This window comes from Schistocerca gregaria, chromosome 1 (genome assembly GCF_023897955.1).
Source record: "Schistocerca gregaria isolate iqSchGreg1 chromosome 1, iqSchGreg1.2, whole genome shotgun sequence".
Taxonomy (NCBI): domain Eukaryota; kingdom Metazoa; phylum Arthropoda; class Insecta; order Orthoptera; family Acrididae; genus Schistocerca; species Schistocerca gregaria.
The window spans coordinates 441,745,343-441,769,697 of record NC_064920.1 but is presented as its reverse complement, the minus strand read 5'-3'; the positions used below and the strand labels follow the sequence as shown (position 1 = coordinate 441,769,697).

Genomic DNA, 24,355 nt, shown 5'->3' with positions numbered 1-24,355 from the left:
ACGTTTGCAAGGCCTAGTTATTAACCATGCAAAGTGTACCTTCGAGGCAACAGAGGTTTAGTTTGCGGATATACTGGGTGATCATAATTAAAGTTAAACTTTCAAAACGCTGTAGAAATAACACCACTGGTCTGAATGACGTCAAATTGCAACGGAATATTATCGGAGAAAGGGGGTGGGGGGTGGGGGAACGTACGGCTGAAAAAAAAATGTGAAAACTGAGCAATAGATGGCGTTGTATGTGTCAGAATACGTAAATGAAAAAACTTGTCATGCGCATGACCAATTGAAGTTGGTATCAACACGCCGGGTACACGGCTTTCCCTCCTTTCGCGTCTGCGACGTTCACCATGACTGTCTCAATGCACGATAGCGCTCTGCTTGTAAAGCTGCATTACAAGAATGATGACTGTGCACACGTCGCTCTAAGCAAGTTCCGGACACTGAAGGGTTTGGAAAAAGGCGTTGGTCCGATGACTGCCGTTGGTCTGGAGAAAATGATTCGGAAATTCGTAAAGACGGGTTCTTTTGGTGTGCAACATGGTAGAGGGAGGAAACGAATTGATTCGACGTCAGTGAAAGCAGTGGTCACAGTAATGACGGAGGAGACGAGTTGTGGTGTGCAAACGTGTGGTGCACAGAGAATTGCCCGAACGTTGGAAATACCCTTGAGCACTGTGTGTAAAATCTTACGGAACGTCCTTCTTTGCTGTCCTTTCAAAATTACTCATGTGCACGAGTTGCTTCCTGTTCACCTGCCAGAAAGAGAGACCTTCCCTTTAGAGTTTCTTGAACGCATAGAAGGGACAATGATAGGCCGTGGAAGATTTTGTGGACAGACGAAGCCCACTTCCATCTGGCAGGATATGTCAATACAGAGAATTGTCGAGTATGGGCAACTTAAAATCCGCACGCAAATCAACCTCTACCACTTCATCCTGAAAATGTCACTGTGTTGTACGGGTTTACGGCATCATTTATATAGGGTCATATTTTTTCGAAGAGACAGTTGTTTCCGGTCCTGTTACCTGTAACGCTACTTGTAAGTGCTGTGAGTGTCTTTTGCGCAACCACGTTATTCCAGCTCTCCAACAGCGTGGATGTGTAGATGGGATCATTTTGATGCAAGATGGCGCACCTCCGCACATTTCAAATCCAGGTAAGCAGCTGCTGCAGCGCCATTTCGGAAACGCTAGAATTATCAGCCGCCACTTCCCTGCAGCCTGGCCGTCCCTATCACCTGTGCAAACTTAGTTGTATTGAAGGCACGCATTGCGCTACACATTCTGAACGTGACCTTGGAAAAACTTCGACCAGTTGTGGAACATGCTGTTTCTCGATTTCAAATTGTTGCAGAAAACGATGGACAGGATACTGAATGTGTTTTGCGCCAGTCACACGGAAATTAATAATCCGATTTGATTCTGATTGACGCTTTTTATGCGGTTTTTGGCCTCAGGACAATTAAAAACTGATTTTTCCCGTCCGATGTGACGTGACCTTGCTTTGGTGGATGGGCTTACGTAACTAACAGTATCACACCTGTACACCCATGCACACTGAGTAGTACAGTTTGTTTAACGTCAAACGTACACCTCAGGCGTATGATTCAGTTGTCATTTGTAGTCGACCAATATTAAATTATGATGCATACAGCCCCATCTATTGCTATATTTTGTAACTATTAATTTTTCTTCCGACTTTTCCGATAATATTCCGCATCCGACAATTCCGGCCAGTGATACTTAGAGAGCCTGTTCATATTCCAGAGACCTCTCCAGATGCAACCATGTACACTCCTGGAAATGGAAAAAAGAACACATTGACACCGGTGTGTCAGACCCACCATACTTGCTCCGGACACTGCGAGAGGGCTGTACAAGCAATGATCACACGCACGGCACAGCGGACACACCAGGAACCGCGGTGTTGGCCGTCGAATGGCGCTAGCTGCACAGCATTTGTGCACCGCCGCCGTCAGTGTCAGCCAGTTTGCCGTGGCATACGGAGCTCCATCGCAGTCTTTAACACTGGTAGCATCGATTAGAATGGACAGAGACTGCGATTGCTGTGTTCGGATGAGGGCTGACTTGGCATCCCTTCGCTCACAGCTGCAATCGGCGCTGACTTCGGTCGCGCAGCTTGAGGCTGTTGCCAATGGGCACTACTGTGGGGAACCGGACTCGGATATCACGGGGATGTCAACCTCGTCCCGTCTGTCCCCAGATCGGTCTGCCGCTGTGGTTGCCCCGGTTGCTGCCCGCAGTGGGGCTGAGCCCTCGCCTGTGGTTGATTGGGAGGTCGTTCCAAGGCGTGGCAGGCAGCGAAAGGCGTCCCCGGAGGCTGATCAGAAAGCCTCCCCGGTGCGTCTGACAAACCGGTTTCAGGCACTGTCTCTGGCTGAGCCAGATGCAGCTGCCTGCCCTGTTTCAGAGGATCATTCTCAGCCTTCAAGGTCCGGGCAATCACAGAGGGTGGGCTTACTGGTAGTTGGGAGCTCCAATGTTAGGCGCGTAATGGGGCCCCTTAGGGATACGGCGGCTAAGGAGGGGAAGAAATCCAGTGTGCACTCCGTGTGCATTCCGGGAGGAGTCATTCCTGATGTGGAAAGGGTCCTTCCGGATGCCATGAAGAGCACAGGATGCAGCCAGCTGCAGGTGGTGGCACATGTCGGCACTAATGACGTGTGTCGCTTTGGATCTGAGGAAATTCTCTCTGGATTCCAGCGGCTATCTGATTTGGTGAAGGCTGCCGGTCTTGCTTACGAGATGAAGGCAGAGCTCACCATCTGCAGCATCGTTGACAGAACCGACTGCGGACCTTTGGTGCAGAGCCGGGTGGAGGGTCTGAATCAGAGGCTCAGACGGTTGTGCGACCGTATTGGCTGCAGATTCCTTGACTTGCGCCATAGGGTGGTGGGGTTTCGGGTTCCGCTGAATAGGTCAGGAGTTCACTACACTCAGCTGGCGGCTACACGGGTGGCGGAGGCTGTGTGGCGTGGACTGGGCGGTTTTTTAGGTTAGAAGGCCTCGGGAAAGTGCGGGATGGGCTGCAATGTCAAAGGGTGCTTGGCAATTACAGGACGTGCTTGGATCAAGGAACAGTCGGAATTATAGTTGTAAATTGTTGTAGTTGCGCTGGAAAAGTCCCTGAGCTTCAAGCGCTAATAGAAAGCACAGAAGCTGATATCGTTGTAGGTACAGAAAGCTGGCTAAAGCCTGAAATAAGTTCTGCAGAAATTTTTACGAAGTCTCAGACGGTGTTCAGGAAAGATAGATTAGGCAGAATTGGTGGTGGAGTGTTTGTGTCTGTCAGTAGTGGTTTATCTTGTAGTGAAGTCGAAGTAGATACTCCGTGCGAATTGGTGTGGGTGGAGGTTATACTTAACAGCCGAATTAAGTTAATAATTGGCTCCTTCTACCGACCCCCAGACTCCGATGATACAATTGCGGAACAGTTCAGAGAAAGTTTGAGTCTCGTAACAAATAAATACCCCACTCATACGGTTATAGTTGGTGGGGACTTCAACCTACCCTCGGTATGTTGGCAAAAAAACTTGTTCAAAACCGGTGGTAGGCAGAAAACGTCTTCCGAGATTGTCCTAAATGCATTCTCCGAAAATTATTTCGAGCAGTTAGTCCACGAACCCACGCGAATTGTAAATCGTTGCGAAAACAGACTTGACCTCTTGGCCACAAACAATCCAGAGCTGATAGAGAGCATCATGACTGATACAGGGATTAGTGATCACAAGGTCATTGTAGCTAGGCTCAATACCATTTCTTCCAAATCCATCAGAAACAAACGCAAAATAATTTTATTTAAAAAAGCGGATAAAGTGCCACTAGAAGCCTTCCTAAAAGACAATTTCCATTCCTTCCGAACTGACCATGCGAATGTAGACGAGATGTGGCTCAAATTCAAAGATATAGTAGCAACAGCAATTGAGATATTCATACCTCATAAATTGGTAAGAGATGGAACGGATCCCCCGTGGTACACAAAAAAGGTCCGAACGCTGTTGCAGAGGCAACGGAAAAAGCATGCGAAGTTCAGAAGAACGCGAAATCCTGAAGATGGGCTAAAATTTACAGACGCGCGAAATTTGGCACGTACTTAGATGCGAGATGCCTTTAATAGGTTCCACAACGAAACATTGTCTCGAAATTTGGTAGAAAATCCGAAGAAATTCTGGTCGTATGTAAAGTACACAAGCGGCAAGACGCAGTCAATACCTTCGCTGCGCAGTGCCGATGGTACTGTTATCGACGACTGTGCCGCTAAAGCGGAGTTATTGAACGCAGTTTTCCGAAATTCTTTCACCAGGGAAGACGAATGGAATATTCCAGAATTTGAAACACGAACATCTGCTAGCATGAGTTTCTTAGAAGTAGATACCTTAGGGGTTGCCAAGCAACTCAAATCGCTTGATACGGGCAAGTCTTCAGGTCCAGATAGTATACCAATTAGGTTCCTTTCAGATTACGCTGATACTATAGCTCCCTACTTAGCACTCATATACAACCGCTCGCTCACCGATAGATCTGTACCTACAGATTGGAAAATTGCGCAGGTCGCACCAGTGTTCAAGAAGGGTAGTAGGAGTAATCCATTTAACTACAGACCTATATCATTGACGTCGGTTTGCAGTAGGGTTTTGGAGCATATACTGTATTCAAACATTATGAATCACCTCGAAGGGAACGATCTATTGACACGTAATCAGCATGGCTTCAGAAAACATCGCTCTTGTGCAACGCAGCTAGCTCTTTATTCGCACGAAGTAATGGCCGCTATCGATAGGGGATCTCAAGTTGATTCCGTCTTTCTAGATTTCCTGAAAGCTTTTGACACCGTTCCTCACAATCGACTTCTAATGAAGCTTCGGGCCTATGGGGTATCGTCTCAGTTGCGCGACTGGATTCGTGATTTCCTGTCAGGAAGGTCGTAGTTCGTAGTAATAGACGGCAAATCATCGAGTAAAACTGAAGTGATATCAGGTGTTCCCCAGGGAAGCGTCCTGGGACCTCTACTGTTCCTGATCTATATAAATGACCTGGGTGACAATCTGAGCAGTTCTCTTAGACTGTTCGCAGATGATGCTGTAATTTACCGTCTAGTAAGGTCATCCGAAGACCAGTATCAGCTGCAAAGCGATTTAGAAAAGATTGCTGTATGGTGTGTCAGGTGGCAGTTGACGCTAAATAACGAAAAGTGTGAGATGATCCACATGAGTTCCAAAAGAAATCCGTTGGAATTCGATTACTCGATAAATAGTACAATTCTCAAGGCTGCCAATTCAACTAAGTACCTGGGTGTTAAAATTACGAACAACTTCAGTTGGAAGGACCACATAGATAATATTATCGGGAAGGCGAGCCAAAGGTTGCGTTTCATTGGCAGGACACTTACAAGATGCAACAAGTCCACTAAAGAGACAGCTTACACTACACTCGTTCGTCCTCTGTTAGAATATTGCTGCGCGGTGTGGGATCCTTACCAGGTGGGATTGACGGAGGACATCGAAAGGGTGCAAAAAAGGGCAGCTCGTTCTGTATTATCGCGTTATAGGGGAGAGAGTGTGGCAGATATGATACACGAGTTGGGATGGAAGTCATTACAGCATAGACGTTTCTCGTCGCGGCGAGACCTTTTTACGAAATTTCAGTCACCAACTTTCTCTTCCGAATGCGAAAATATTTTGTTGAGCCCAACCTACATAGGTAGGAATGATCATCAAAATAAAATAAGAGAAATCAGAGCTCGAACAGAAAGGTTTAGGTGTTCGTTTTTCCCGCTCGCTGTTCGGGAGTGGAATAGTAGAGAGATAGTATGATTGTGGTTCGATGAACCCTCTGCCAAGTACTTGAATGTGAATTGCAGAGTAGTCATGTAGATGTAGATGTAGATGTAGATGCCGCGACAGCGTGGACGTGAACCGTATGTGCAGTTGACGGACTTTGAGCGAGGGCGTATAGTGGGCATGCGGGAGGCCGGGTGGACGTACCGCCGAATTGCTCAACACGTGGGGCGTGAGGTCTCCACATTACATCGATGTTGTCGCCAGTGGTCGGCGGAAGGTGCACGTGCCCGTCGACCCGGGACCGGACCGCAGCGACGCACGAATGCACGCCAAGACCGTAGGATCCTACGCAGTGCCGTAGGGGACCGCACCGCCACTTCCCAGCAAATTAGGGACACTGTTGCTCCTGGGGTATCGGCGAGGACCATTCGCAACCGTCTCCATGAAGCTGGGCTACGGTCCCGCACACCGTTAGGCCGTCTTCTGCTCACGCCCCAACATCGTGCAGCCCGCCTCCAGCGGTGTCGCGACAGGCGTGAATGGAGGGACGAATGGAGACGTGTCGCCTTCAGCGATGAGAGTCGCTTCTGCCTTGGTGCCAATGATGGTCGTATGCTTGTTTGGCGCCGTGCAGGTGAGCGCCACAGTCAGGACTGCATACGACCGAGGCACACAGGGCCAACACCCGTCATCATGGTGTGGGGAGCGATCTCCTACACTGGCCGTACACCTCTGGTGATCGTCGAGGGGACACTGAATAGTGCACGGTACATCCAAACCGTCATCGAACCCATCGTTCTACCATTCCTAGACCGGCAAGGGAACTTGCTGTTCCAACAGGACAATGCACGTCCGCATGTATCCCGTGCCACCCAACGTGCTCTAGAAGGTGTAAGTCAACTACCCTGGCCAGCAAGAGCTCCGGATCTGTGCCCCATTGAGCATGTTTGGGACTGGATGAAGCGTTGTCTCACGCGGTCTACACGTCCAGCACGAACGCTGGTCCAACTGAGGCGCCAGGTGGAAATGGCATGGCAAGCCAATCCACAGGACCACATCCAGCATCTCTACGATCGTCTCCATGGTAGAATAGCAGCCTGCATTGCTGCGAAAGGTGGATATACACTGTACTAGTGCCGACATTGTGCATGCTCTGTTGCGTGTGTATGTGCCTGTGGTTCTGTCAGTGTGATCATGTGATGTATCTGACCCCAGGAATGTGTCAATAAAGTTTCCTGTTCCTGGGACAATGAATTCACGGTGTTCTTATTTCAATTTCCAGGAGTGTATAACGTAAGTGACAAGAAAATATCAAGTAAATTTAATAGGATAACGTTGTGCCACTCCACTAAGTAACTTGACAATCACAGAGTTGTCAAACATAAGAGGCAATGCCAATTTTACTAGCCGCAGGAACAATATGTTTACACAACTGATGGTTTCCCTGACTGGGCGTGGAAGTGCAGAATTCAGCCTGTGTCTCAAAGATGCACTGCCTAGATGACCAAGGGCCGAAATATCAACAGTATATACCAATAGCTCTTGTTCTCATTTCCGTAACTAGGCGTAGCGGCCACAGCATAGATACTAATAGCTCTCACATGCACTGAGTATAAGCTGAAAATCAATAACGATCAGAGTTAGTATTGTTTTACATTCTTAGCAGTCTGCGAACTGGAAAGATCATTCCAAAACCGCGATTCACTGTTTTGGAACGTCTACGGTGGTTCTACTGCAAGCGTTATGCGTACTTACACATCTTCTGATCTTGACAGACTTAAAAACATATTTCTTGACGACACTGTCTTTAGTACTACCCCGAAAACAGAGGAACGCAAATGAGAATACAATAATATGGCATTGATTGCAAATGGCGAATATACAGAGAAAAACTAAACTACAAGTAATATAAAGCCTCACATCATTCAAGTGAACTCTCCAAGAAGAATACGCATTTTTCACAATTACCGAAAAGGCGCGCTGCAAAGGCATACAGAAATAAAAGTAGGAACTGTAAAAAGGAACACAATACGCTGTCAGCACAGGTTTTAATGTCAGTCTAATGTAAAACTGTCATTCAGTCTATATTGATGAGAACAATGGAAAGTTACTTCTGCCCATAATGATTACAAAACAGTCATTGCTGGTGCTGTTTTCATAAGAGTGAAAATGTTCATATGAATAAATTGTTCAGTTTGTAGCGGCCTTACGACGGAAAGAAACGGAAACAGCAATAAGAGGTTTATCCAGTTGAGCGTGGGGCACATTTGTAAAGTAATGCCTCACAGCCAGTACATTATTTCTTTCAGTTATTGCCTCATGGTTTGATACTAAGTTCTCTATGCCATCACAATAGTTGCATGAGAATCAGCGAAGAGCAATTGCTTGAACAGACTATGTATTATGTGGCAATTTGCGAAATAAGGCAGAACTCATTGTTCAATCTCAATCCTTGAAGCTATCAGCATGTCCCAAAACAGTTATAAAGTCTGTAGACTATTGTATGGGTTTAATAAAGCCTTCAACGAATTTAGTGGCTGGAGAAGCAGCTAACCAGCTAATATTTTGTTGTGGTTGGCAGGAGAGCCAACACCGTGTTACTAAAGGAGGCCGAAATGCACGTGTTTTAGCTCACGGAGTGGCGTGAGGTCTGGAACATGGGAAGGTAATTAGAATTGAGAAAAACGGACGTAGCTGGTGGAATACTTAACTTTAATCCATTAATGACGAACGTCGCTCGTGACAGTACATGATTCACAATATCAATGGTAACTGAATATGGCGCCTTGCTAGGTCGTAGCAAATAACGTAGCTGAAGGCTGTGCTAACTATCGTCTCGGCAAATGAGAGCGTATTTCGTCAGTGAACCATCGCTAGCAAAGTCGGCTGTACAACTGGGGCGAGTGCTAGGAAGTCTCTCTAGACCTGCAGTGTGGAGGCGCTCGGTCTGCAATCACTGATAGTGGCGACACGCGGGTCCGACGTATACTACCGGACTGCGGCCGCAGTGACACCACAATTTTAACTGAAAATTTCGGGTAGGCAACTAGTACAAATCAAGATCGACCAACAGGTATCAAAAATAGAGGTTACTCAAGTGACCCCAGGAAGGAAAAACATGAAAACATTATTGGAAACTCGTAAAATGAAATTTAAATATACATTGCTTAACCTCCAATCAGAATCCTGCAATGTCATCAGAAACTTCAGCAAAACAAAAAAGTAAGCCAAACCAAATAATAACGGCCATAAACTCCAATACCTAGTTACTTGCTCTACAAGGCTGCCTTTGCTTAGTTAAACCATCTTGTTCTTTATCCATACTATGAAGAACAAAACTCTTGATCTCCTATCAACCATGGTAGCTCCTTCAGTCGAGTCAAGCGCTAAATAACAACATCCGCCTTCAGATGTCGGATACTGCTGATGAAACTCGATGCACACACACAGGAATACAACTTACTCTTGTAGTCTTACCAAATCCGAAATGAACTTGATCAATCCCTATGGACCCGAACTGCCACGTTCGACAAACTGATAAACCACCGAGTAAATCTGCGTCCGTTTGGCTGCTGAGACCTCTCTTCTGTCCCCGACGTTCTGCCCCAGGTTCCCAGTCGTCCATGAAATTTTTAAGATCCATGCATTTTGCCTAATCGCTACAGTTTGTTTGGCATCTTGTCACACATACGGGCCTATATGCTGGACTAGCCTCCTGCGTTCCTAAAAGAACATCGCGTTGCATTCTGACCGAACTCAAGTAACTCTTTCACCATAAACATGAGAAAATTTCTGAAGATGTCACGAGAAACTTTCACATCGAGAACAGGACTGCCGATAAAAGTGGATTTCCACCATTCATGGCTGTGTACAAACGGAGGCATCCAGCTTGCCTAGCACGTTAAAGAATAGTGTTGGGAGTGTAAATTAAAGATGAAGAAATACTAGAAGAAATCCTTCACATATTTCTGGAAGGTAGCAATATAGGGCAAGAGAGAGGTGAATCTAAAAGAACAAAATATGGCCTTATGAACTCCGTCATAATTTATTGCTTTTTAAGCCTGAAGGCGGAGAGCAAATGAAAGAAAAATTTAACAGTTAAAAAACGTACATTAAAAGAAACTTCTTTCAATTAAATAAGTAACTTTAAGGAAAGCCAAGTCGTATTTTATTATCATGAGTTCTATTCTTTTCTGTCACCAGGTGATGTTCCACCGGATATCACTGGCAGAAATTTGAGCAAAAGAACAAGTAAAGGAAACAAAATTTTTTCTCTAGTCTTGTATCTTGTCCAGAATTCCACATTATTTCTGACCTCAAGCGTGCATCTTGGCATAGAGTAACTGAGGAAGAGTAGGACGTACTTGCCAGAAGCGACAGCTACCGCCCAGGCTTCAAGAACATAGTCTGAAAGAGCGTCAGATGTAGCTAGTTGGTTTCGTGACGTTATCTGACAGTCTTCGTGCTACCTCACCTCATATATTCTCCACTGGGTTCATATCAGCAGCTGGTAGCCGCCAGTCTTTGAGGCTGGTTCCCATATTGGACGGTTGCTGCTGAACGAATGCGGAATAATACGAAGGGGAATGATTGTCCTGTAACGCGAATTCTCCATCACTGTGTCTGGAGCTCGCCTCGATCATGGGGCCCTGGGTGAGATTCCTGGCCGCGTCGAGGATTTTCTCCGCTCGGGACTGCGTGTTGTGTGTGTGTGTGTGTTGCCCCCATAATCGACACCCAAAGTGGCGTCAAATAAAACAACTTGTACCAGGCGGGCTAGCACCCCAGATGGAATCTCTCTATCAATCATTCCACACACATATTTAAATTTTTTCTTCAATGCATTTCATTCGGGCTGAAGGAAGCTTCACATTCTTCACCATGTGGTTATAATGCCTGCTTCAGGAGTTCCTCCACTTCTGTGAATTACCCATGCTTATCTTGCAGAAATTCAACTGCAGTAGGAAACCGATAGCCACCCAGTACTTTTTATTCGTCACGGTATGTTGTACCTCGCGTTCCTTAAATCATTCTTGGAACACAGTTGTTCATGGAAAACATCTTCTCGTCAGTGAAAATTACTTTTTTTTCCACACCGCGTTCAGATGGAGCTCCAAAAATGCCAGCTGGTATAAAATATTTTCCTCTTTCGGTTCATGCTTCACAGCGGATCTTTGTGCACGCAGTCCAGTTTCCCACATCGTCCGGCGAACTGTGTCACTACAGCCGAGGAAGTCGGTCTCTCACCGCAACTGCTTCGCTTCTAGGAAGGGAAGCTGTCAGGCTATCTGTCCTCGTGCTTTCTCAGTCTCTCTGTTGGTAGTGCCTCTTTAATGCAATTCCTCCAGTGTCTCTTTGCAGTGGCAGGTGCCACATGATGCCTCCTGCTAGAATCTCTTGCTGAAAACCTGCCTTCATCAGTCAGTTCTTCTGGAACTGAATGCTCTGAGGGAGCATTGCCAGTGACTGCTTTCGATGTGATTTGTGCTTGCCGTTATTATATTGTTGCCTGGGGAAGAAGTAAACATATCTCCATCAAAAGGAGCGGTAGTTGTGTCAGACTGAGAAAGACCTATTCAAATATTCTCGCTGATTTAGATTTCCCCTTAAACCAATGTGGCTGCGTCTACTGGAGGACGAACGGGCCAAGATGCTAAGACACTTTTGCGGAAATCATGGATTCAAATCTTGCCCGTGAGACTGACGATTTTGTCTTGAGTTTGTGATCGTCCATGTGCGTCCTATATTTTTGAACTAATTCGTAAGAAACTTGCTTGAACTTTTACCAAATAATTGATGGCTACAGTAAATTGCAAAATGCCAGTAGTTAGGGATGTGCCCGAGCCCAGTTTCTTTTGATACACATGTCTAAGTAAAGAGAAACAGTCAGTCTGACTGACTTACTGTTACAGATGGAACTAAGGCGGTAAGACGGAGATCAATGGTAATGTATTCCAAGGCATGTTGATTTTCTCACGGTGTTTGTGTTGTGCTTTTGTGCACTCAGTAAGTGATAGCTATGACGATGAAACACAGTGAACGGTTCTTTGGCCTGATTGTCGAAGGCCAATTCCAAGAATATGAACCACTAGAAGGCGTATGTGCCCAACGTCGAAATCCTAAACAAAAGGAAAAATTTGCAGCTTACATATGGAATATATTTCAGACAGATGTTTGTTCTGAAAACATGCATTTATGCGTCACGAGTTCGAGACTAGGAACACACCACTGACATGCAGAGGTTCCAGCCATCGCGCAGGTGGACATATAACCCACAGTTCCCAATACACAGGTAACTTCCATTCCCATGGCCATCCTTGAGGTGAACTAGCTAGGTCTTCGACAGTAAATTCTATTGATACTTAATGGCTGTTGTGTGAGTCCACGGTACCTAGAAACTCAGAAATTTGCTATATATTCGAAACACGTGTGTGGTAAATCACTATCTGCGTACTGCAGATGACTGCTAAATTTCGTGGGGTTACAGCCAGGCTCACATTGAAGGACAGGCCGTTTGGGCGAAGAAAACTGCTTTAAATACCTTCACAATCATCAACATGACGACAAAAATAAATATCGGTTCAATATTCTATCTCTGCCGTAAGTCATAAATCCCTTTGATAACACATCCGTTAGTCATCCATCCACAACCAGCACCATGGGCGTAATATAGTTAACTGGAAGATGATGATGTTTGGTCGCTGGGGCGCCCAACTGAGCGGTCATCAGCACCCGTACATTTTCCCAATCTGAACACAGTCCAATCTCGCCACTGATTATGAATGATGATTGAATGATAAGGACAACACAAACACCCAGTCTCTGGGCGGAGGAAATCCCCAGACCGGCCGGAAATCGAACCCGGGACCACGTGATGCAGAGGTAGCAATGCTAGCCACTAGGCCACGAGCTGCGGACAGTTAACTACAGGTAAAAGGTTGGAGTTCAATCCAGGACATGAGCAACACATCCAGTGGTGCGTTAAGTTTCTCTGTGTTTATTTGTTATGTATGTTATTAGCAGTTAGTGTCCTGTGAATGTTCAAAGACCCCTCCCAACTTCGTCCATCGCTCTGTGTCCCGTGCTGTTGTTGGCTTAGTGGTTCATCACATGATTGGCACTCATCTCGCCATCTTCTTCCTTGTCTTCCCCTTCTAGTTTTTTCCGTTTAGGGGCGGTTAGCATATTGTCACTTTGTCTGTAAATAATTGCAGGGGTATCCGCACGATATACAGTGTTCCAGAATTCGCGACCAAGGCATCAACTGTACATGACGAAAAACTGAATAATATTACAAACCCCATGAAGAAATTTGAGACTCTTTTCACACGGGATTGTTTGTGGAACTGAAGTTCACAGTGTCGACATGCATTGGTCTTTTGACACGGAATTGTTTGTGGAACTGAAGTTCACAGTGTCGACACTGCATTGGGTCCTAGTCATGGGAATGGAAATTCAAATAATGGTTCGCTATGTGATCAAAAGTATACAGACATCTGGCTGAAAATGATTTACAAGTCCGTGGCATCCTCCATTGGTAATGCTGGAATTCACTATGCTGTGGGCTCACCCGTAGCCTGGATGACAGCTTCCACTCTCGCAGGCATGAGTTCAATCAGGGGCTGGAAGGTTTCTTGGGGAATGGCAGTCTATTCTTCAAGGAGTGCTGCAAAAAAAAGGTTCAAATGGCTCTAAGCACTATAGGACTTAACATATGAGCTCATCAGTCTCCCAGTCGTAGAACTACTTAAACGTAACTAACCTAAGGACATCACACACATCCATCCCCGAGGCAGGATTCGAACCTGCGACCGTAGCAGCTGCGTGGTTCCGGACTGAAGCGCCTAGAACCGCTCAACCACAGCGGCCGGCTGGAGTCTGCACTGATGATAGGAATCGATGTCAGTCGTTGAGGTTTGGCACGAAGTCGGCGTTCCAAAACATTCCAAAAGTGTTCTATAGGGTTCAGGTCAGGACTCTGTGCAGGCCAGTCCGTTACAGGGATGTTATTGGCGTGTAACTACTCCGCCATGGCCGTGCATTATGAACAGATGCTCGGTCGTGTTGAAAGTTGCAATCGCTATCCCCGAGCTGCTCTTCAACAGCGGGAAGCAAGAAGGTGCTTAAAACGTCAGTGTAGGCCTATGCTGTGATAGTGGCACGCAAAACAACAAGGGGTGCAAGCCCCCCTCCTTGAAAAACACGACCACACCATAACACCACCGCCTCCGAATTTTACTATTGGCACTATACACGCTGGCAGACGTCGTTCACCGGGCATGCCCCATACCCACACCCCGCCATCGGATCGCCACCTTGTGTACCGTGATTCGTCACTCCCCACAACGTTTATCCACAGTTCGATCGTCCAATGCTTACGCTCCTTACAACAAGCAAGGCGTCGTTTGGCATTTACCGGCGTGATGTGTGGCTTATGAGCAGTCGCTCGACCATAAAATCCAAGTTTTCTCACCTCTCGGCCAACTGTTGCAGTGGATCCTGATGCAGTTTGGAATTCCTGTGTGATGATCTGGATAGATGTCTGCCTATTACACATTATGACCCTTTTCAACTGTCGGCTGTCTCTGTCAGTCAAAAGACGAGATCGGCCTATACACTTTTGTGCTGTACGTGTCCCATCATGTTTCCACTTCACTATCACATCGGAAACAGCGGACCTAGGGATGTTTAGGAGTGTGGAAATCTCGCGTACAGACGTATGACACAAGTGACACCCAATCGCCTGACCACGTTCGAAGTCCGTGAATTCCGCAGAGCGCCCCATTCTGCTTTCACGATGTCTGATGACTACTGAGGTCGCTGATGTGAAGTATCTGGCAGTAGATGGCAGCACAACGCACCTAATAAGAAAAAGTATGTTTTTGGGAGTCCGGATACTTTTTATCACGTGGTGTTGAGATGCAACGTTTTGCTTAACTAGACGAGCTACAAGTAGGTACATCGATTTACGACTTTTAGCGTTTTCATTCTTTTACCAAGATGTTTGGTTTGTATTTATCGAAGTATACCGAACTGAAAGCCTATTAATTGCACTTACCTCCTTACTCGATATGCGAACAATTGTGTTCAAACTCTTCTGTAAAACTTCCAATTGTGGGCATAATTTATTTCTAGAAGTCGGTAACAAACTTCGTATATTACAGTTAATATTTTCTGACAAGTAGATATCCAATAATTTTACGTAACTAATTTGAGTAAACTGCTCCTTGATGGGAGCTTTAATGGCCGTTTATAGGCGTACTCGTTTGCTGTTGTCCGATGTATTCTATCGTTAATGTATTGGGAAAACGTAACCACTGCTTCCAAACACTTAGGGATTACAACTATTAGGTGTAGCTGTACGAATTTGTAACATTTCTTGCGCTGAACGTGTAATAATTGCACGTTTGGTTCTATCTTTTGAGAATAGCTCTCCAAAAATTGCTTCTGTGTTTGGATATTTTCTCTGACATAGGCATCACAGCGAAGCCAAAATGCAGTTACGCCAGCTATTTATTTCACTCCATTCATAGTTCGGGTAAACATTGCCCGAATGCAGTAAATTCGTACGAACAATAAAAAAATGGGAAACTGTAGCTTTGAAATCTGCGCCTTCAGATTACCACTGCACTGTTGTGACCACGACACCATGATAGACAGACGCCGGAGCACTCTCCATAAATAGAGTCCATATGCTCGTCGAAGGTAGCTTTGCGGCTGTTATCTTTATTTCAGAACGTCCGAAGGCATCATTTCAACTTGCAAAAGGCGAACACTGGAGATTCTAGGAAAAAAAACCCTCGATGGTGTAACAGGTCTTTCATTCTTAGTTAACCTTGAATGGAATATAGTGAGCCATTATACACGCATTGTTAAAACTTTTATAGGCTCTGTGGCTCATATCTGCTGCTATCGCTGTCATTTGAACATTCAGTCAAATCCGTAAACTGTGTCGTAAAGTAAGCAATCCTAAGCACAAGTGGCATCGGTGAATAAGTGAACGTCGGACACCTCGCGTTTCCTTAATCAATGACCCACGTCAACTGTCTGACGTCACGCCGTGGCCTGGTTTTTGAGCTGTTCTCTCCAAATTCCCTGATTATTCCACTGTTTTGTCTACAGTGCCGTAGGATTTTTGATGTTGCGAGTAGGCCCTACTTATGTATGTATATATGTACGATACACATCTCCCTCTTAGCCACTGGACCGATTTCAACGAAACGTGCTGCACATATCACTATGTGGTCAGAAGTGATGTGGGGGTAAGAGGTGGGGTCTCCCGTACGGATAGGAGTGGAGGTGAAATTTTCTGGAACAGTTACAACCAAATTTTGCGTATCTACATTTACACACATACTGCGACAGCACCATATGGCGCATATCAGAGGGAATCTTGTACCACTACTAGTAATTCCCTTACCTGTTTCACTCGCAAACGAGCCATAATTTCTCTTATCTTACTCTCGTGGTTCTTACGTAAAATGACGTTAGCGGCAGTAGAATAAAGCTGCAGTCAACTTCAAAAGGCGGTTCTCAAAATGTTCTCAATAGTGTTTTGCGAAAAGAACGTCTCCTTCCCTCCAGGAACTCCGATTTGAGTTTACGAAGCACTCCGTAACACTCGCTTGTTAACCGGACCTACCGATATCAAATCTGGCAGCCTGCCCCTGAACTGCTTCGATGTCTTCCTTCAACCCGACCTGATGTGGATCTCAAACAGCCGAGCAGTACTCAAGAATGGGTCGCATTAGAGTTTTACACGTGGTCCCCTTTAAGGATAAACCATACTTTCCTAAAATTATCCCAATAAACCGAAGTCGACCATTGGGCCTCCCTATTACCGTTCTTATGTGCTCGTTCCATTTCATTCCGCTTTACATTATGCTCAGATATCTGATCGACATGACGTTGTTAAGCAGTACACTACTAATGCTGTATCCGAAGATTACGGTATTGTTTTTCCCACTCATGTGTATTAACTTACATTTAGATCAACTTGCCATTAGTTACACCAACTAAAATTGGAACCTGATCCGAATGCGCCTACATTCGTTAACAGTATCGAGTGGGATACCGTGTCAAATGCCTTCAGGAAATCTGACACTTGCCTGTTGCTCGACATCCATGATTTGCAGGATATAGTACGAGAGTAGGGCAAGCTCTGTTTCGCACGTGCGATACTTCCTGAAAGCGTGATGATTCGTGTACAGATCCTCTGCAGTCTCAAAGAAATTTATTATATCGGAATTGAGAATATGTCCAAGAATTCTGCAGCAAACCGATGTTAAGAACATTGGTCTGCAATTTTACGGGTCAGTTCTCTTATCCTTCTAATACAGGAGTCGCCAGCGATTTCTTCCAGTCACTTGGGAGTTTGCGCTGGGCAAGAGATTCCCGATAAATGCAAGTTAAGGAGCCAGTGCCGTAGAGTAAAAACCGAATTGGGATTCCATTCGGATCTGGCGACTTACTGATTTCAACTCTGCCTATTACGAGTACTATGCCCTCCATAAGGGATTCGGTGAGACGCTGAAACGACGGTATGTTTGTAGTTTCCTCCTGCACGAATTAGTCCGGAAAAGTGAAATTTAAGACGTTTTTACAGAATTCTACTGTCACAAAAGATTGGTCAACGAATGGCAGAAGCCTTCGACCCCCTTAGCGACTTTAAGTGGGACCAGAATTTTCTCGCGTCTCGGCAAGATCTTTTCGTACATGACTCATTATTTGTATTATTTGCATAAAAATTCTGTGGAATAATGTACCCCTACTAACATTAAGGGGTGAGGCTAAGAAGCTGTGATGTATAAAAATATTAGACGACGGCCCATATTGGTATCAAATCCACAGCTTTCAGGGTCGTTAAGCTCAGTAATGACAGTCTCGGTGATGTTTCAATCCTTGGGAGTGGAAAGGGAGAAGCAAAGACATAGACGTATCTCTGAGATGCCTGAAGCAATTTCTGTCAAACTCAGAGCAGTGATCATTGCTATCTGGAAAAATATGTATGAAAGTAAGCACTTAGAAACGCCTGGAGCAGTTTCAGCCACGTTTGGTAAATACATTATGCCTCATTATTTGTTTTAATTTGTGATGTGGTTCAAAAATGGTTCAAATGGCTGTGAGCACTATGCGACTTCTGAGGTCATCAGTCGCCTAGAACGTAGAACTAATTAAACCTAACTAACCTAAGGATATCACGCACATTCATGCCCGAGGCAGGATTCGAACCTGCGACCGTAGCAGTCGCTTGGTTCCAGACTGTAGCGCCTAGAACAGAATTTGTGATGTGTTGCGACACAAAAAGGAGCCTGTGTCCACTGGAGAGAGTGCGACAAGTTATCGCAAAATCACAACACACACGTATGTCACACTAACATGTAAGTCCACCTGATGATAATGGTTTAAGTCTTTGAAACGCATTGTGGATGTAAATAATGTCTGATAACAGTAAACTTGTCGTTCCATACAATAACTGTATTCTGATGTTCTATTCATGCCATCGCATTTTTTCTACACTTTGACTACCCGCCTCCGTAACGCAGTGATAGCGTTACCGCCTACCACGCAAGGGGGCCCGGGTTCGATTCCCGGCTGAGGATTGGGTGTTGTGTGTCCATCATCATCATTGACACTCTAGTCGCCGAAGTGGCAGCAACTAAAAAGACTTGCAATACGGCGGCCGAACCCCCAAGGTGACATGACATACAATCATTTCATTTTTTACGCTTTGGCTAAGAGTCGTCACAGTCGACACAGTCTTGACTATTATTTTAGTGTTCTAGGATGAACAGCAGTTTAACTATCTCTGACGTAGTGTAATGGAAATGACCGATAGGAGTATTTTTGGAAGTATAGGAAAATGATTTTTGTGGTTAAAATTAATTTTATACACTCTAGACGTTTATTTATTAAAACAAGTACTCGGTACTTTATTGTCTTATACAAAACGTATAGATCACAGTCAGTGGAAACACTTTTGCTAATGTAGTGTTTGTTGAAATAAATTAAGACGGGTCTGTAATTATTTTATTTGTTCTCAGTGCAGTTCAGTAAATATACATTAAATACAAAAATCTCAGGACAATATATGACGAATAACATTGCTGCATAACTGAAACGAAATAAATGCTTAACAGGCAATCAACTTATTATGCGGTGAAAATATGGAACTTCTTCAAGAAAGAATGAATCGTCCCTCTATTGTTGTATAGTAATTTATTCAAAACTTTCTCGAGTGTCCATGGCACTTAAAAAAGAAACTAAAAGAAAGGAAAGAATGTGTGACACACGGTCATAAATTGTTGTCGTTAACGAATCTGAATATGAGAGGAGGATAAAAGTGAACACTAAGAAAGTACAGTGAACGCAATGTTAACCTAAATAGTCCCGTTTCGTGTGGAGAGATCCGTAACGAAACCGTGAGCTAAAGGAAAAATGTTAAGGCCTCGTAGTAGCTACGCCCTGCAGGCAGGGATGCGGAGGCCAGTGGGAGGTGGTGCGCGTTCAGTGCTCGGCGTGTCGGCGGGACCTGAGGAAGGAGAAGGCGCCGATGCCGGCGGCGAGCCCGAGCAGGGCGGCGGCCGTGGGCAGCGCGAACGCGGGCCTCAGCGCGCCGTGGCCGCCCGCCTTGCCGGCCGAGCGCCTCTCGCGCCGGCCCGCGGGTCCGCGCGCGGGCGGCGTCAGCTCGCAGCCAGCCTCGCGCACGAAGCGCGCCCACGTGCGCTCGTTGCTCAGCTCGCGGTGGCGGATGCGGCTGGCGGCGCGCGGCCGCTGCTTGCCCGGCTCGTAGTGGCACAGCAGGCCCTTGCGCCGCGGCTTCGTCTCCGGCGGCACCGTGAACCCTTCCAGGATCGCCAGGTTGCCCTTGCCCACGTTCGCCCAGTTCCACATGTCGGCGATGTAGCAGTCGCACTTCCACGGGTTTCCCGTGAGGCGCAGGGTAGAGAGGTTGGGGCTGTGGGCAAAAGTGCGCGGAGATATTTTGGACAAGTTGCAGTAACTCAGATCCAAAACTTCGAGGCTCGGTACGGTCTCCAGGAAGTCGGCCTTCAGTTCGCCGCCGCTGCGGGAGCCTAGCAAGTTACCTCGGAGGATGAGCGTCGTCAGGTTCGGTGTCGACACGAAGAGATCGCGCGGCAACTGAGTTATATTGCAGCGGCTGATGTCTAGGACTCGTAGGCCGGAGAACTGTCGGGGTAACAGAGGCTCTCCCTCCTCCACAATTAGTGGATTGCCAGCCAGTCGCAGTTCTTGCAGATTCGTGTAAGACTGGTCATTCGAAAACACTTGTGCGTCGGGCGGATGCTGCAAGCCGCAGTCGTTGAGCTCCAGTACCTCGAGTTTGGTCAAATTCTGGAAGAGGCCGTATTCCAGATCAGTAAGTGGGTTGTTAGACAGGACTAGACGCTTCAGATGCGTCATTTTGGAGAAAGTATTGGCCGAAATATGGGACAGATTACTGTTCGCCATGTTGAGCACCTCCAACGACTCGAGAGGTGAGAGAATCCCCGTAAAGGCGTCATTGAGAGGGTTGGAAGATATGTCCAGTTCGTGAAGCGAAGTTAAGTTGTCGAAAGTATTTTGCGGGAGTTGCGTGAGGCTACAATTACTGAGATAGAGACGCTGAAGTCTGGTTAGCGGCTCGAGCGCCTGTCCGAGTACTTCCGATGACAGGTGGTTCCCTGACAGCATTAGAGTACGCAGCTTCGTCGCGTTAGTAAACGGATTTTCGGCGAGCGGGCCGTGCAGATGGCAATTTGTCAGATCTAGAGTGTCGAGGTAGAGTAAGTTGTGCCCGAGGGTGGTCCCGACGTCCAGGTCGCGCAACTCGTTTTCCCCCAGTATAAGATTTCGTAAGTATGTGTTGTTGGCAAAGGCGTCTGCAGGCAAGTAAGTGATGGCGGAGCGGCGGAGGATGAGCGTTTCCAACAGCCGCATCGGCCCCAGCACCAGCGTCCAGTCGACAAGCGTCAGGCGGTTGTAGGACATGTCCAGCGTCTTGAGGTGCGCGAGCTGGGCGAAGGCCGTGTCGGACAGGTGAGACAGGTTGCAGTTGCTGAGGTAGAGCGTCTCGAGCACAGTGAGAGGGTCCAGGATGCCAGGAAGCAGCGTGCCCAGCGGGTTGCCGGACAGGTCGAGGCGGCTCAGCGACGTCAGGTTTGTGAAGAACTGCGGCGACAGTCGAGTCAGGCCGCACTCGCTCAGGTCGAGCGTCATCAGCGTGCGCGACACCAGGAACGGAGAGTCCACCGGCTGCAGCCTGTTTCTACGCAGGTCCAATGTGATGAAGCCGGGACTGTCCCTGTTGGCAGAAGTATAGCAGTGTAATTAACTCTCGCAACTATCTACGGCACCAACCACCTTAACTGCAGTTAATTGCGCTTAAATATGCTTTATACAACGTTATTACACAGCATTTTCAACAGCTCGTTTGTTGCGGTATTTTCAACATTTAGATCTAGATATCGCTCACAGCTCACACAGGTGGATACAAATACATGGCAAACATTATTTTTACTCGGACTTTCAGTTAAGGTTTCTATCAGTTTCTTTAATGTACAGACCCCGCCGTCGGAGGTTCGAGTCCTTCCTCGGGCATGGGTGTGTGTGTGTGTCGTCCTTAGCGTAAGTTAGTTTAAGTTAGATTAACTAGTGTGTAAGCTTAGTGACCGATGACCTCAGCAGTTTGGTCCCATAAGACCTTACCACAAATTTCCAATTGTTAATGTACAGAGCATATGATGAATGATTAATTATATATTACAAATTTTAATGGTCTTTATGGAAATAAAATGCAATTACAATTAGAAGGTTACCAGCTGCGGGTAGTTAACAACCTTGCTCATATCTAAGGAAACAAACAGAAAAATTGCCTTACAGTTAATGTGAACTCTTAACAATATTTTAAAAAATACACAATTCTTTATATACGTGTTAGAACATTAAATTGAATCTTCTCTTTACTTGCTCAAAACATTCCAAATCATAGATCGCATAAATACTTCTTTATTTAAGACAACCGGTTTCGACAGGTCCTAAAAATATTTTTGTTATGAAACGTTTTCATTTTACGCTGGACTTCAAGTCATTTTGTCATTTGTATAGCACATTACAAAAGGCCTGTAAAAACTGAAACATTTGAAAACATAAAGGACATTGTGCAAAAAAGTCCATGTCCAGATATTTATTACATCGCAAAAACACAGTACACAGTAGCACATCTCTTTACAAAAGCTGGACATGACCTAAACAGTGAAAATCCACTTTAAACACCATATGCGGTACAACTGACTCAGTTGATTGAGTCAGTTGTAACTTATGCGCCGATTAAAGTTGACTGAGTCAGTTGTACCTTATACGCCACATAAAGTGGATTTTCGCTGTTCAGATCATGTCCAGCGTATGTAAACACATCTGCGACTGTGTCCTGTGTTCTTGTGACGTAAAAAACACCTGTGAGCGACTGTACAAAGTGCTTTATGTTTTCAAAAATTTTAGTTATGACAAACTCTTTATAATGTACTGATTTTTATCCATATGACGACACGGCGTGAGATCCAACGTAAAATGAAAACGTTTTATAACAAAAAGATTCTTTAAGAAGTGAAGATGACAACAAGAGTGTCGAAAACAGTTGTCTTAAATAAAGTATTTAGGCGAACTAGGCTGTTGAATGTTTTGAAAACATTAATAATAGGAAGAAGCATACCATTTCGCACTTAAGCGGTATCTAAGTACAGCGTTAACCACAACAAGATCTTTATTAAGTGTATGTTATCAACATTAAAATGCTGGTCAAAGCATAACCATGATTTGCCATTTACAACTGACAGGTGGTGCACAAGGACACACAGTTACAATTTTGAGAAACTAGAAGGACTAACAATATCATGACACTTTTAACTTATTGAGACAAATACAAATACGTACAGGTAACTAATAACTATAACTCAGAAATAAAATTCACTGAAATTGTTTCAGAATTAAATGATATTACAATTTATCAGAGAGTAGCAACCAAAACAAAAGGTAAACCAAGAATTATAATTTCTATAATTGGACTAAATGTAAGGACAGTGCTGTAATATCAACATTGTTGTTAGTACAAGATAAATCAGCCTAATCTAAAAGCCGTAAATTCTACTAAATACCTAGGTATTACAATTACGAACAACTTAAATTGGAAGGAACACATAGAAAATGTTGTGGGGGAGGCTAAATAAAGACTGCGTTTTGTTGGCAGGACACCTGGAAAATGTAACAGATCTACTAAGGAGACTGCCTACACTACGCTTGTCCGTCCTCTCTTAGAATACTGCTGCGCTGCCCGTCCTCTTTTAGAATACTGCTGCGCAGTGTGGGATCCTTACCCGATAGGACTGATGGAGTACATCGAAAAAGTTCAAAGAAAGGCAGTAGGTTTTGTATTATCGCGAAGTATGGGAGAGAGTGTCACAGAAATGATACATGATTTGGCTGGACATCATTAAAAGAAACGCGTTTTTCGTTGCGACGGAATGTTCTCATGAAATTCCAATCACCAACCTTCTCCTCCGAATGCTAAAATATTTTGTTGACACCGACCTACATAGGGAGAAACGATCACCACGATAGAATAAGGGAAATCAGAGCTAGTACGGGAAGATATAAGTGTCCGTTCTTTCCGTGCGCTATACGAGATTGGAATAAGAGAATTGTGAAGGTGGTTCGATGAACCCTCTGCCAGGCACTTGAATGTGATTTGCAGAGTATCAGTAGATGTAGATGTAGTCTAAAATGATCCGTGATTGAGGCACCACCCTCATGTATGCTACCGTAGTACACCCGATGTCGAAGCACAAGTACAGTGAGCCATAGGGAAGACAGTATGACTGTGTTGGCAGTCTTCCTTGTATAAGACATTCAAGAACTCAAGATTTAAAGTTTCCTACCTACAGACATATGAATGATATTAAAATATTAGATTTGCACTATTTAAAGTAGATCATCGAAAATACTAAAATAATAGTTCTGAACGTGCGTTGCATATTGAGTATTTGTTCAGAACAATTTTTATTGTAACTATATATTTCAATTTCTTCCAGTAGATCGAACAGCCTTTCTTTGAGTGTGGGGTGCGGAACTTTCGTATTATGGTTAATACCGTGCAGCAACGAGAGTTCAATCAGAAATATTATTTTAATTTTTTCGATCACGTAGTGCAAATTTGGTGTTTTAAAATCATTAACGTGCCAACAGACAGGAAAGTCTAAATCTCGAGTGGAACACTGCCAACACAGACTCGCTGTCTTCCCCATGACCAACTGTGCTCGTGTTTCAACATTGGCTCTGCTATGTAAGCTTGCACGAAAGCGGCGCTTCAATCGCGATTGGCGATTAACAACAATTTTAATTTTATTATTGGATTAAACCACTGACTTTATCAATTTTCGTTTACTCCAAATATAGAAATTACACTTCTTCGTTTACCATTTATTTTAGTAGATTCCGTCTGACAAATCATGTTCTTCGTCTTGATATAACGTTTCTTAATTTCATATTTATGTTGGG

At 45.1% G+C, this 24,355-nt stretch overlaps 1 protein-coding gene across 5 annotated transcripts in view; it reads right to left on the bottom strand.

Annotated features, from left to right (window-relative positions):
* Positions 1-18,814: 18,814 nt before the first annotated feature.
* Positions 18,815-24,355, bottom strand: part of LOC126351531 (leucine-rich repeat-containing protein 15-like) — a 269,906-nt gene continuing 264,365 nt past the window's right edge. For all 5 annotated transcript variants that reach the window (XM_050002615.1, XM_050002616.1, XM_050002614.1 and 2 more), the window contains one exon: positions 18,815-21,107. In XM_050002615.1, coding sequence (XP_049858572.1) covers positions 19,310-21,107 — 1,798 coding nt within the window. In that variant the 3' untranslated portion in view covers positions 18,815-19,309. The remainder of the gene's footprint in view (positions 21,108-24,355) is intronic.